The following is a 12,960-nucleotide window of genomic DNA, read 5'->3' on the forward strand; positions in this document are numbered from 1 at the left end:
AAGACTAACTCAAGTTGAAACTTGCGAGATGACTCAGCTGGCCAAACAACGTCACTCGACGGCTTCTCGAGAATATTATAGTTTATGGGACCAGGAAGAAGCATCTCAGCTTGGAGGTAGAAGGCGGATCGCGAGGGACAAGCGACAGTTATTAGGTGTTCCTGGGATTAGATATACCAGCTTCAACCATGTGGTGATTACGACTTCTGGAACCTGGGGTGGTAAGAACTCTAAACTCGAGTCGGATTGATGGAAACGAAGAGTGCAATATAGAAATAGTCTTTTAGAAATGACGGAGGGAGTTGAGTTTGATCGTTGGACTTGTGTTGAGATCCTTAGCGAACATGCTTCGCTCGAGATATTCAAATCTCTTCCCAAAGATGATGTCTCCAGGTCCATCGCTACCCTTGTTTACGTTCTAAACACCTCGATAGAGTCCGCACACTTCCTGACGCTCGAGGACCGAGAAACAAGGATTCACGGTCGACTGGGGATATTAAACAGAAATAAAACATGAACAGATGACAGCTCCCCTCGTCCCCGGTTCTGGGGAAACGTCAAACGGTAGGACATAGGCTATTCTTTGTCGATCTTAGACTTGATATTCCTCGTACCCCAATCCCGGTCGTGATTCCACATGCATGCATAGAAGATGATCTACAAAAGACAGCTATTAACAGTCTACACTAATAGAAGTGCTGGAAGGACAGGCATGATATACGATGCTGAATGTTGAATCAGGACTGATCCTCTCATTTCGCTCCTAGGAAGGCTAATCTCATGTTGATATCGGGGGAGAGTCAGTCTATCTAACAACAACTCCATCGCAATCTCGAGGTAGGGTGGGGTAAAGTGTTTCCCCAACTTGGGATGATGCTTTCCTTGACATTTGATACGCCAACATGGTCGGTGTGGCAGGCTGGGCTCACCCTCGACGATTTCTTCCACACCCATGATCCCTGCAAAACGAAATGTTTCGACATTAACAGTTCCACTCCCTTTAACAAGTCGTCTGTTCGGGCTGATACTGCGGGGCAAAATGTCGTCTTAATAGTGAAGGAGACCGATTCTTTTCCGTTCTTGAAAGGGCTTCATTCTTGACATGGACGTGGTTGATCGAGTCTTGATTAAGAGAGCCAGGATCAAGGGAGAAGCAATGGAAGCCCCAGTGTGACGGTCAATGATATGATATATCTAGTTCCATAAATATAAGATGACGACGACGAATTTTTTCTCCAATTTTCCATGCTTGGCACCTTAGACGGGACTTGGATAAATCCAAATGCAGTATGTAAAGTGGATATCAAACGTTCCTTTTACCCAGGTCACATGGCGGATATATCGAGGATCAAGGATTTGAGCATATTATATGTTTGCACCTGCCATGTACAGGATGAAACGGAGCGATGAGCGATTTGAGAAGGTGGAAAAGGAATATCTTCGACCAATATCAGATACATCTCATTTTCTGCTCATTTGTCTCGCTCACCAATGCCTTGTTCACCATCTTGACATGCTCGTGTACTTAGATCTAATACTCCTACAGTAATAGAGTCCCTCCAACCCTATTTCTATCAATTCCATGCTTGCATCCGGTGGCTGACGGGTGGTCCCAGCACGATAGGTCATGAAGGCTCCGGAAAAAGTCAAATGACCCAATCTAAGAACCTGGTTTATGTTTAATAAATTCTCCGCACACACACAAACCCCCCCCCCAGCTTTGGAGTTCTCCCGCTTGATGGGGAATTCCTTCCGAGCCAATTCTTCCAGGACGCAGAACCTACCCCAAAATCACAGAAAACGGCCCTCTGCTGGACGTTGTTTCAGCCTTGGTATTGCTCTTGGCGCTGTTTATCTCCCGAGGAGCCGAGACCGTAGGCTAACATTATCAGAGGGACGAGGACTCTGCCGGGAGAAATGCCGTCCTCCGCATCATGCAACACCTCCCTCGGTGGACCTTCTATCACATTGGTGGAGTGGGGGCGGTTAGTCTTGATTCTTCCGCCCCCTCCATTTCTCCCGGAGTGGCGTCGAATCGAAGACTTTCTGTGCAGGCATCCTATAGTCTAGAAGGAGCGGGAGATGGTTCAACCATGTGGGGTTACCGGACGTGGATATATATGAATGACTCGCAAGGGCCTGTCGAGGGTCCAATGTAGCCGGATGAGAGCGAGGTGGGGATAGAATGAGCCGGAGTATTATATCAAAACCCTTGGAGCTGTAAGTGGAGTCGAAGAAAGAAAATAGGCAAACTGAGAAAGGTATATAAATCCTCCGCCGCAACCAGGAAGAGCCCGCCTCTTTCCTGCGTTCACTAAGAACCCCCGTCTTCTCTTACCCAAAGCCGTGTCTGTTGTCTACCGTAGGCATACATACAACCCCCCCATACACATAGACATCCCAACATGTTCTACTCTACTCTCGCCACGGTTTCCTTGGCCATCACCGGCGCCATCGCCTCGCCGGCCGCCTCGCCCTTCGATCTCATGAGGAGGCAAGGCATCACTCCCAACTCGGTCGGCACCCACGATGGTTACTACTACTCTTGGTGGTCCGACGGCGCTTCCCCCGTCACCTATACCAACCTTGCGGGCGGCTCTTACAGCGTCCAGTGGCAGTCTGGTGGCAACTTGGTCGGTGGAAAGGGTTGGAAGCCCGGGTCGGCTAAGAACATTACCTACTCGGGAACCTGGACTCCGGTCAACAACGGCAACTCTGTAAGTCCCTCTAGATGGTTGAAAAAGTAGAAGAAGAGAAAGAAGGAGATGGAGCGTTTTGTAAGGGGAATGTGATAGCGTTTTGTAAGGGGAATGTGATAGCGTTTTGTAAGGGGAATGTGATTTGTTACAGCACGAATGCTGACCCTATCCCCCCTTCCCCTAGTACCTCACTGTCTACGGCTGGACCCGTAATCCCTTAGTCGAGTACTACATTATCGAAAACTTCGGCGAGTACAACCCCGGAAGCTCCGCCACGCCCAAGGGCACCGTCCAGACGTCGGAAGGCACGTATAATCTCTTCCAGAGCACGCGTGTACAGCAGCCTTCCATCGAGGGAACCTCCACATTCAATCAGTACTGGGCCATCCGAACCGAGAAGCGCACCGGCGGCACTGTTGACACTGGTATCTTCTTCGATGCTTGGGAGAAGGCCGGTATGCCTCTCGGCACTCATGACTACATGGTCGTCGCTACCGAGGCTTACAGGAGCGCTGGTAGCTCTCACATCACTGTTGAGTCTCCTCCTTGAATGGCCTTGTTGAGATAAGCTGTCTGGTTGCCTGAATCGGCGTTCTTTATTCATGCACATGAACGAGTAACGAGAGGAACTTATGAGACGCTACGTTGCGTACACGCGGTGGAGAAAACTTGTATTTAGGATAACAGGAGGAGAGCAGCTTATTTTGTCTTGTACATATTGAGATATCTTGAGCGTTATATTTATAAGCCGCCCTAGGCCCGTTGAACATGGTATTTGACCGGGGTGGAGTTGGACTTGTTGACTCTCAAAGTCTCAATAGTGCTACGGTGATTGTGTCTGTTCATGTCGCCATAATGGCGTTGGTCAAAGCTGTCTCCATATGGGAGGACGCGAATCCCGGGGTCCAAGCGTTGTTTCTATATCTCGGCCTTAAGCATAAACCTCATGTCAATGGAGGATTAAGGCATTTGCCAATCGGACTGAACCTGGGAAACGGAACGAACAGAACCAGGTCCCAATGCTTGCTTGGTAGTACCCTCGGGCACACGCTTGCACAACTAAGTTCAAAAACACAATCCGGCTGGTGTACTTCAAAATTCAACTCCATATAAAGAGGGCTTACTCGCTCTTCTTGGAATGTGCTTCCAAGCTCAATGATTGAGACATTTTCAACTTCGGTCAAATTGGACGTGATGGGGCAGGACTGGAAGGTACGATGGGAAGGGTCAATGTGGTCGACAGCTCCTTCCACCATCCGCCACCCCAAAATGAGCATAGCAGCCTCACAAGGGATAATTCAGCAAGACTTTCTAACCGGGCAGCTCAAGCAGAAATGCGACCGTTGAGAGAGGGCCTAGCAGTATCAGACATTGGAGCGCTCAATGGCCAGAGCAATGAGCGTGGTTCGGGAGTAGCGATCCTCACCGGGATGCTCTGAACTAATTTATATTTTTTACATTTTATTTTATACGTTCTCACCTGAACACCAGAAGGGAGAAAAAAAAATCTTGCACGTATGATGAACGTTTTGTCGACTTTTCCATTCTTTTCTTTTCTTTTCTTCCGGTCTGAACGCCCTTCTCGACATACTACATCGTCGGCTGTTTCCGTGAGATGTTCCTCTCAAGATTGCTGTTCGAGATGTCGTCGTTGGCTTCACATGAATGTAGACGGGATTAGTCAGACCGAGGATATCAAGCGGTTCGTTTGCAATCTCGCCAAGAGCTGCACTCTTCGGCGAACAGCAAAAAGGCCGTTGAGCCTAGGTCGCTAAGACGGGCGTGCCGGATGAGCCCCGTTGGAGGGGCGGATGGGTCTGGGATTCTGGATACGTTTCTCGGCCCATTCTCGATTGAATCTGGCGCCAATGTTGGGTTGGGTAAGTTTCGTGTTCGAGAGGACGGATGGGTCCAAGTGCCGAGGTAGGGCTGGTCTAATACTGGTTGTTAGACTTCGTATGACGCAGTTCGAGCGTGAAAGCTCAAGGGCATTTTGCCAGTTTCCGAAGTAGGAGTGTACAAGTCGTTTGCTGACGGTCTTCGGGTTTTCGCCGTTCATTGATCGACGATTGGGGCTCATGTCCTATGGGGGAAAAGGCCAATGACGATCTGCACTGGCATTTCGATCCGTCGATGAGAGGCTGCACGCTATGTTCCTTTCCAGAGTAACATTCGCACTCTGAGACCCCAGTAAGTTACAGGCACTAATAATATCAATTGACCCATACCAAGAAACCTCCCTGCTTGAACATGGGATATAATTCCCCCCAAAAAGCTAGCCAAGCTCGGATCAAACGGCACGGTTCTTGGAGATTTCGAGGTTACGTCAAACCAAGCTCGGGGATACCCGACCGACCAGGCCAGGTGCAGAAGGGCACAAAGGAGCCACTCAGAATTCGTGGCGACGGGACGGACGGTGCCGCAAGGAGTCTAGCCAGCTGTCACAGGAGACTGGCTGGGGACCTCTGATCGTCCTGACGCGAGGGCTTGGCAAACCGGCAGGGGGTTGCTCACTGGAGTCATCACGGTGAACCGGTTGGCTGCTGATTGGGCTGATGGGGAACATACTTCGTAGGTGCAGTGTTTCCAGGGGCGGCACGGACTGGGGACGGGTCAGACGAATTGATGAGTTGGTGTGACCCTATGCCCCTCGACACGATGCGATGTCAGCCATGCTACGCGGCCAGGCCAGACCACGGAGCAGCCCCCAACAGTTACGAGGGGGCGGCTGAAGGATCAATGATGTTTAGGGGGATGCAGCTATGCAATGGTGCCCACGCTCGCGTATCAGGATTCAAGGGTGGCTTGGAGGGGAAGGACTTAAGGCTTGCTTTCTCAAACGGGCCCTGCTTGGTTACAACTAGCGGCCTTATGGGGCAGATCAAGAGACCCTGGCCCGATGCAGTGGGCAAATAGTGGGGGAGGACGCGCGTCGGGGCCCCAGCTCAAGCAAAAAGCACCGAAGAAGGTGGAAGAGTGAGAATGAATGGATGGAACATTGAACATTGATTCATTCCAGATGGAAGACATCCACCAAATATTACTTGCAACGCTGCGGATCGATATCGGTTGGATGCCTCCCAGAGTCGCAAAGAGAGCCTCCATCTTGAGCCGGGGAGCCGGAGAGCCGTCCTTTATTGCGCAGGCTAGCAATGTGCGAAGTAGTTCAAAAGTCAACAAGTGGTCCAAAACCTAACAACTGATACTCATCTAGCTTGTACTCGGTAGCAACCATTTGGAAGAGCCCCGTTGTTGACGATTCATTCCCACGAGGCCCTCGGCTCTGGTCCTATTTTCGTCAAGCGCCGTCAATCCACGACTTCGGCCAACTCTCTAGTCAGTCTTGGCGGACATTCGCTTGCAATTGTTCGCTGTGCTGTACATCAAATACAGACGTGGATGACCATGTAGTGCAGTCGCCGCAGTGTACTTGGTAGAAATTGGTCCTCGTCCTTGGCGTCTGGAGTGATTCCATCCGTTCGCATCCGTCCACATCCGTCTCAACGTACATGTTTTCGTTCTTGGCTGCCCTGCGCCTTGCTCCTTCCTCGTGTCTTGTCTTGTTTGTGAGGATAAACGATAAACCCAAATAAGCCGAGTCGCCGAATTTCCTCTTTCTCTCTCTCTCTCTCATTCAAACCGTTCCGGCTTCCCTCCCAGTTTGCCTGGTTCTATTTTCGTCTCTGTTTTCTCACCGTGGTTTTTCTCTTTCCAAGTCTCGACCTTATTACCTACTTTCTTTCCCACTTCACACTTCATCCCAAATTCTTCCACCTCCAGCTTGATTCTCGTCGAGTCCATCCCAAACAACTCCCTTTCCTCTCAACAACCTCGCCTTACGATTTACAATCGAAATGTCTCAGCAAGGGTTAGTTCTCTTCATCCTGTCGATATTGGTCCTCTTCGGTGAAGTTCCACTGGCCTTGAGGCTCTCCGAGGGGTCTTCAATCCTCTCACGCCAAATCCCCAACGCGACATCCCCGCCGAGTAATCAAGATCATTAATCAAGAAGCTCAACTGACAATCGATTTTCGTTTCGCGTTACAGTTACTATCCTCCTCCTCAGGGCGGCTACCCTCCCCCGCAGGGTGGCTATCCTCCTCAGGGCTACCCTCCTCCTCAGCCTGTGAGTATCCAGCTTCGAAAGCTGCCGCTGTCTCTCTCGTCTCTTTCGAGATTTTGAAGCCTAACTCTTTCTCTCTCCGTTCTAGATGCAATACCAGCAGGCTCCTCCTCCTCAGGAAAAGAGCCACGGCTGTCTCTACACTTGGTACGTTATCTCTTTTTTTCGCGAAGCGACAATTAATACCTTCCCGCCCCGCCGCCCATCGCGCGACAAGCGATTTCTACCGCGAAACCGGGTCAAATGCTGACAACCTCGCCCGTCATTTAGTATCGCCGCGATGTGCTGCTGCTGGCTCTGTGGTGAGACTTGCGAATGCTGTCTCGAGTGTCTAGATTGCTGTTGCTAGTCCTCTCCATAACCTCGACCCCCCGCCGATGACTCCAACCCTCTTTTCTACGCCGCCCGACCCTGATACGAATCCAGAAGGGCAGGTGGAAGAAAAGGGTACCACATAGCGTTCCTGCTAAAACAAACAACAAAAACATTCCTTTGTCTCTCGATGATGAATTGATCTGGTTCCGATGGCATTTTTCAATTGGTCGTGTTTATTCTGGGGCTAGTGATAATACCTTTTTTACCTCATGCTTCTTTTATTTATTTCTCTCTTAACACGATGATTTTCGATTCTACTCTCTCTCCTCTTGCCGATCCTTGACCGATGAGAGAGCTTTCAGTGAGATAAGAGAAAAGAGAGCCCAATTTGCTGCGCTCCAGAATGTGACCTCTTTTGCTCGTCCGTTGGAGAGCTGCCGACCTTGTGGCGCTGTCCCTCGTCGCTATTGGATGGTGCTTGTGCTCTGTCGCTCGACACCCAATCCCCGAGTCCTTTCGAGCGCGTGATCCGCGATGGTGTACGGAGTAGAGTGGATTTCCCTTGCTGGAAGAACGTATATACCTTGGTAATCTTTCTCGGATTTTCCCATCGAGTTTTTGTGATTTGACAGAGAAGATCAGAGGCACTCAATTCCAGTCCCGCGTCATTACCCCCAAAGCTGAAACCCCGCAACCTGGATTCGAGGCGGACAAAAAGCGGCAAGTGGAAAGTTACTTTCGCCCTAGCTGAGGAGGCAGTGCAAGCAGCTTCCCCAAAGACACCCAATGAGACTCGTTTTCTCCGATCGAAATGCCGGGAAGCTGGCAGGCAGTTAGTTTTAAGCTTTCTTTGGGATATTAGCTCCAGATTCTTGTGTATGATTCGAGGATCCTGGACGTATTTGGTTGACAGTTCGTTGTTAGATATGCATCAACTTCTCTTCTAGAACCAGCACAAGGTGGCCACAGTTTTTTTACGCCTCTGCGACCGTCACGTGCAGTCGTAGACAGGTAGCCGCAGGGAATACAAACCCCGGCTCCCCTTGACCATAATCGCCATGTCGCGTTCTCCATCTCATACACTTTGCTCTGCCCGCCACAGCGACCCCCCCGACACGCCCTGCACCACCTGCAGTTGGTTCGCAGACCACCAGGAGCAATTTGGATACTACAGCACCATCAAATTTTCAGGAATCTGGTCCATATGACCAAAGTTGAGAAGAATCGCGTCGCGACGCAGACGACCGACTACCTAGGCCAACTCCGAACGCTGCACTCCATTCAGATCGAAAAGCGCCGGCGGAGAGCCGACCGACTTGGCTTTCTTGTTCCCCGTTGGCTCGGGCATACCATACGGCCATTCTCTACTAATGAAGAACTCGGGGAAGAGTTGGCGAAGGCGTTAAAAAGGAGTGCCCCCGGAAAGCTGACCAACGATTTCGAGACCGCTTGCCTGCCTTCAACGCGGTTTTCTTTGACTTATGGAGATTTGACAGGTGTGAACATCATTTTAGAGGATGCCAACCTCGTTGGGGTTATTGATTGGGAGGCCAGTAGATATTTCCCAGTCTGGTGGGAGTTTGCCTGTGCGAGCATTGGAATCCTACATTAAGGGAAGCGTTTATTGGGCGCTCGAGTCTGAGTTCACTCCGGGTCCTCTCCCGTCGCGTTCATTACAAAAGGTGGGAATAACCTGTCTTTCGCCAAGTACCATGTTCAAATTCGTTATATTCATATCAGAGAAAATCATTCTCGCTTAAAACTACGAAACGTTTAGTCGTATGGAGGGCTTCTCCGCCGCGATAATCCGCCTACATAATGAATCGCAAATCGGTGTCTAGAGTTTGAATACATTAGTATTACTTGATCATCTCGTAGGAAAGAAACATTGCGGTGGGTAAGGTGACATACCAATGGGATGACTCGCGGACAGCTGGGGCAGCTGCGAGTAGTTCTCCTCGAGCAAGTCCCTGATGTTATTGAGAAGCTGGACGTAGCTCTGCTCGGGATTCTTCTTCATCGAAGAAATGAAAGCCCACGACATGGCGCCAGTGGCCTGAGAGCCAATGGTCGCATCAGCCCTATCAATCAAAGTCAGCGCACGTTCCATAACTCTTTTGTTGACTCCTAGAGAGGGCAAGGCAAGCTTTGCAGAAAGAGAGACAGAGACAGAGAAACATACGAAGTCTGGCTGTCCTTGCTTCCAGACCACATGATAACATCCGCAGGCGACGTACGCGTCTCCTTGGTCTTATTATAGGCACCATCCCCAGAGATAGCCGTCTTCGCAAGACTAAAGATGCTCGACGCAGCACCCATAACATCACCACGACTGTAAGCCGAGACCGCGCTAAACAAACCCTCAGCGGCTTCCTTGGCGAGGTTGGGCTCCTTGAGGACACCCTTGGTGGAGTAGATGTAGGGCAGGTCCATGACGGAACCGGAATGGCACGAGTCGAAGATGGCCGTCAGCCGCACTCCGGGCTGCAGGGGCTTCACGACGACATGGTGGATCTCGTCGTCGACGATGTGGCCGTGTTCTTTGAAGTCGACGGGGTAGATGACTTCGTCGTGTCCATCTTCCTCATCGCCGTCGTGATCCTCGGTTTGACCACCGTGACCTAGAGCATGACCTTATCAGCGCCGACTGGACTCCTGGAGTAGTTTTCTCGTCTTTTTTTATTTTTACTTACCCGAGTAGTGCAAGAACAAAGAGTCATTCGGCTGCGCATTCGAAACAAGCCACTGCATAGCCCTCAAAATATTCTCTTTCGTAGGCTGATTCCTCGGATCCTGCTGGTCATCCGTCAATATCACCATGTCCTCCCTCCGGTACCCGAACTGCTCCGTCAGGAACGCCGACACGTTCTTAACGTCGTTGATGCACCCGCGGAGCTCGCCCTCCTGGCCGAAGTAGTTGATGCCGATCAGCAGCGCCTTCCTCTTGCCCGTGCAGTCCGAGTACTGGAACGAGTAGCCCTCCGGCGCGCCGTGGCCGAATTGCTGCGCGCCAGAAGGTGGTGGGGGCGGGGCACCTGCTGAGCGAGTTCCCCCGCCATAGTGACCTCCTAAAGAACGCAGAAGAGACGGTTAGCCGAGCAATAATTTCTTTTGGCAATTTTCTTTCGCCTGACAACGCGTCTTCAAAACCCTTACCTCCTTGGTGGTTGGGCATGCCATAGCGATCTAGGTGCGACGGAGGAGGTCCCTGGGGCGGGGGATAGTAGTTGCCTTGGGGCTGCTGAGGAGGGGGATAGTAGCCCTGCTGTCCCTGAGGGGGGTAATACTGTTGGCCAGGTGGGGGATATCCCCCGCCGTAGCCCTGGCCGGGGTAGCCGCCGTGACCGCCGTGGCCTTGTCCGGGATAATAAGACATTGAGGGATGAGAAGGTAAGGAAGAGGATGAATAGGTACGCGCGCCTACTGCCGGAAAGGTAAGAATCAAGCTTGGAGTGGGAAGGCAAAGAGAGAAGAAAAAGGTCAATGGTGGGAGATTTTGTCTGTGGAGGCTGGAATGCGCTGCGCGGGAGCTAGTGAGCTTACGGCTTGGGGTTACTTTAGATGCGAGAGAGCTGAGTAGGTTGGAGATTGCACAATCACGATTGGGCTGAATCTGGATTTCCTTTTTTTTTCGAATTGCGACCCCTCAGCGCCAAGGAAACCAGGTATGGTTGGCTGGCGAGATGGTGGAGGCAAGCGCAGCCCACGAAGTCACTATTTGCAGATTCATCGCGCGTTTTGGGCTGCAATCAATCGCCAATCTGAAGCCGGCAGGAGCAACCCGAGTTGTGGTCTTGTCTTAGCGTGATATGGGCGCATTTTGGCAAGCCTGGGGAGGCAGCCCAGGGGTGCCACCACCATCAGCATGAGGGGGAATCAATTTGGGAAATCCCGCAGTGCGGGCACAGCACTAATCAATTGATTGTTCTCTCAACCCCGGGCCTGTCTAACAAGACCCAAACACGGCTCGGGAGGCAGGCGAGATATTGGCACGAAATCGTGTCACATTCCGGTGCTCCGTGTGTCGTTTGATACTGGTCATATTGGATCACAACGCTGGCCGGCTGGCTGGCCATCTCGGCTTGCAACTCCGAGTGTCTGACGCGCGTCGCCCTGCAGGGCATTCCTCCCCGCCATGGCGAACCACCAATCTCAGGATCACCCTGCGACAAAGCTCCAACCACCACGAACACAGTCACAGAAAAACGGAACAGATAATAAGCTTCATTAAAATACGAGATGGGGCCATTTCATCACCGCTTAGTTAGGTACGCTTAAGACATAGAGTGTTAAAACCCATGCGGGTAGATGCAGACATGATTGCGCTAGGGTCGGAAACCCCTTCAGAAGGGCGTGTCAAGTTCTGGCTCCTCGGCCTTTTTACACCTTGACCCTAATCATCGTAGGCCTCCTCGTAAGCTTCCTCGTACTCTTCGCGAGCTTCTTCCAGCTCCTCTCGATCACTACTACTCGCGCTAGAGGATGCCGCATCTTCAAGTGCCTGCTCATAGTCCTCCCGTGCCTCATCAAGCTCCTCCTGGTCGCTAGATGAGACGCTGCGAGTGTCCTCTTCGGGGGGCGGTGCGGAGTAATGATGGTGATGAACAACATGTTGCTCCTCGTCAGACGAATCATCTAGATAATGTTAACCATCAAGAGTAAAAAGGGTAATTTTTTCAAGAAAAGAGACAAACACTTACGCAAAGCGTTCGCAATGAGGGCACCTCCGATAGCCCCAGCAGCCAAACCACCAGCAGCGCCCAAGAGCATACCGCCCTTGCCGCTCTTCTTTTCCTTCTCGTGCCCATCTCCGGAATAGCCGCCATCATAGTGGCCGCCCTGTGAAGGATAGCCCTGAGGAGGATAATATCCTCCTGGAGCACCACCATATTGACCACCACTATAATGCGCATCATGTCCTCGGGTGTTGGAATCATACCCGGCAGGAGGGCCCGCGGAATATCCGGAAGGAAGAGGTCGCTCCCACTGCGTGTGGCCGGTAGCTTGCTCCGCATAGTAATAACGGCCAGACTGCGAATCCCACTGGGCTACCCAGCCTTCAGGTAGAGGAGGGAGGTGTCCCGGCATCGGTGGAGGTCCCGACGGACCGGGAGGCGACGCGGAGTCGTATCCATGGGACTGCGGAGGGCCAGGAGGCGGAGCGCCGTAGCCCTGGTACGGGTTCTGTTGGTAGGAAGGATCTTGCGGGGGAGGGTAGCCCTGCTGGGGAGGGTAGGGAGATCCGCCTCCCTGGTAGGGCTGATGGTATCCGGGTTGCGCTGCTCCAGCAAGACTAGTCAGGAACGGTCTCAAACGGTTTACGATGCCGTTGTGGCGAAAAAGAGAAAGCCCCAAGCTAGTGCAAGCTTGGGGCTTAGGAGGAGGATGTGGACTTACGGTAGTCTCGGGTACCGCCGCCGCTCTGGTCCTGGCTTTGGCTCTGGCCCTCGTCCTTCTTGTCGGACAAGGACGCCGTGAGCGAGTCGAACTCTTTAGTGAGCTTCTTGAAAAAGGACATCGGATAAGTAGGCAAGACTTGAACTGAGATTATCTACTGCTGTTGATTGAGTCGAGTCGGAATCGACGCAAGAGGAAATCTTCTTGGTGGGAGAAATGCGCAACAGTCTTGGGATGTGTGCAAGCAAGGTGGGGGAGAATTGTCAATAAGAGGAGGGGCAAGGCCGAGAGGGGAGCTCAGGATATCAATGGAGCTTGCCTTGCAGGGCAGGAGCGAGCGAGCCGTTGTGCCGCTGACATGCCTGCCTCAAGTCTGGGCATGCTGGGCATTGCGCAACCAAACGGAGAAGGAGGCCTCCACAGGCC

The 12,960-nt window shown here is 51.8% G+C and overlaps 4 protein-coding genes across 4 annotated transcripts; 2 read left to right on the forward strand and 2 right to left on the reverse strand.

Moving 5' to 3' along the window:
- Positions 1-2,405: 2,405 nt before the first annotated feature.
- On the forward strand, positions 2,406-3,249 carry SAPIO_CDS0011 (Endo-1,4-beta-xylanase; the record flags this gene model as incomplete). The annotated part of the gene is made up of 2 exons (XM_016782901.1): positions 2,406-2,717; positions 2,884-3,249. The coding sequence occupies 2 exons, from the start codon at positions 2,406-2,408 to the stop codon at positions 3,247-3,249; spliced, it is 678 nt and encodes a 225-aa protein (XP_016646534.1).
- A 3,304-nt stretch (positions 3,250-6,553) lies between these two features.
- Positions 6,554-7,280, forward strand: SAPIO_CDS0012 (uncharacterized protein; the record flags this gene model as incomplete). The annotated part of the gene is made up of 4 exons (XM_016782902.1): positions 6,554-6,567; positions 6,747-6,825; positions 6,911-6,969; positions 7,172-7,280. The coding sequence occupies 4 exons, from the start codon at positions 6,554-6,556 to the stop codon at positions 7,278-7,280; spliced, it is 261 nt and encodes an 86-aa protein (XP_016646535.1).
- Positions 7,281-8,948: 1,668 nt separating this feature from the next.
- SAPIO_CDS0013 (uncharacterized protein) lies at positions 8,949-10,513 on the reverse strand (the record flags this gene model as incomplete). The annotated part of the gene is made up of 5 exons (XM_016782903.1): positions 8,949-8,974; positions 9,049-9,218; positions 9,320-9,758; positions 9,831-10,205; positions 10,294-10,513. 5 exons carry the CDS (start codon positions 10,511-10,513, stop codon positions 8,949-8,951), a joined length of 1,230 nt encoding a protein of 409 aa, XP_016646536.1.
- Positions 10,514-11,530: 1,017 nt separating this feature from the next.
- SAPIO_CDS0014 (uncharacterized protein) lies at positions 11,531-12,655 on the reverse strand (the record flags this gene model as incomplete). Its single annotated transcript, XM_016782904.1, has 3 exons — positions 11,531-11,772; positions 11,838-12,416; positions 12,535-12,655. 3 exons carry the CDS (start codon positions 12,653-12,655, stop codon positions 11,531-11,533), a joined length of 942 nt encoding a protein of 313 aa, XP_016646537.1.
- Between the last annotated feature and the right edge of the window lie 305 nt (positions 12,656-12,960).

The sequence above is a fragment of the Scedosporium apiospermum genome, assembly GCF_000732125.1.
Source record: "Scedosporium apiospermum strain IHEM 14462 chromosome Unknown SEQ_SAPIO_0011, whole genome shotgun sequence".
Classification (NCBI taxonomy): domain Eukaryota; kingdom Fungi; phylum Ascomycota; class Sordariomycetes; order Microascales; family Microascaceae; genus Scedosporium; species Scedosporium apiospermum.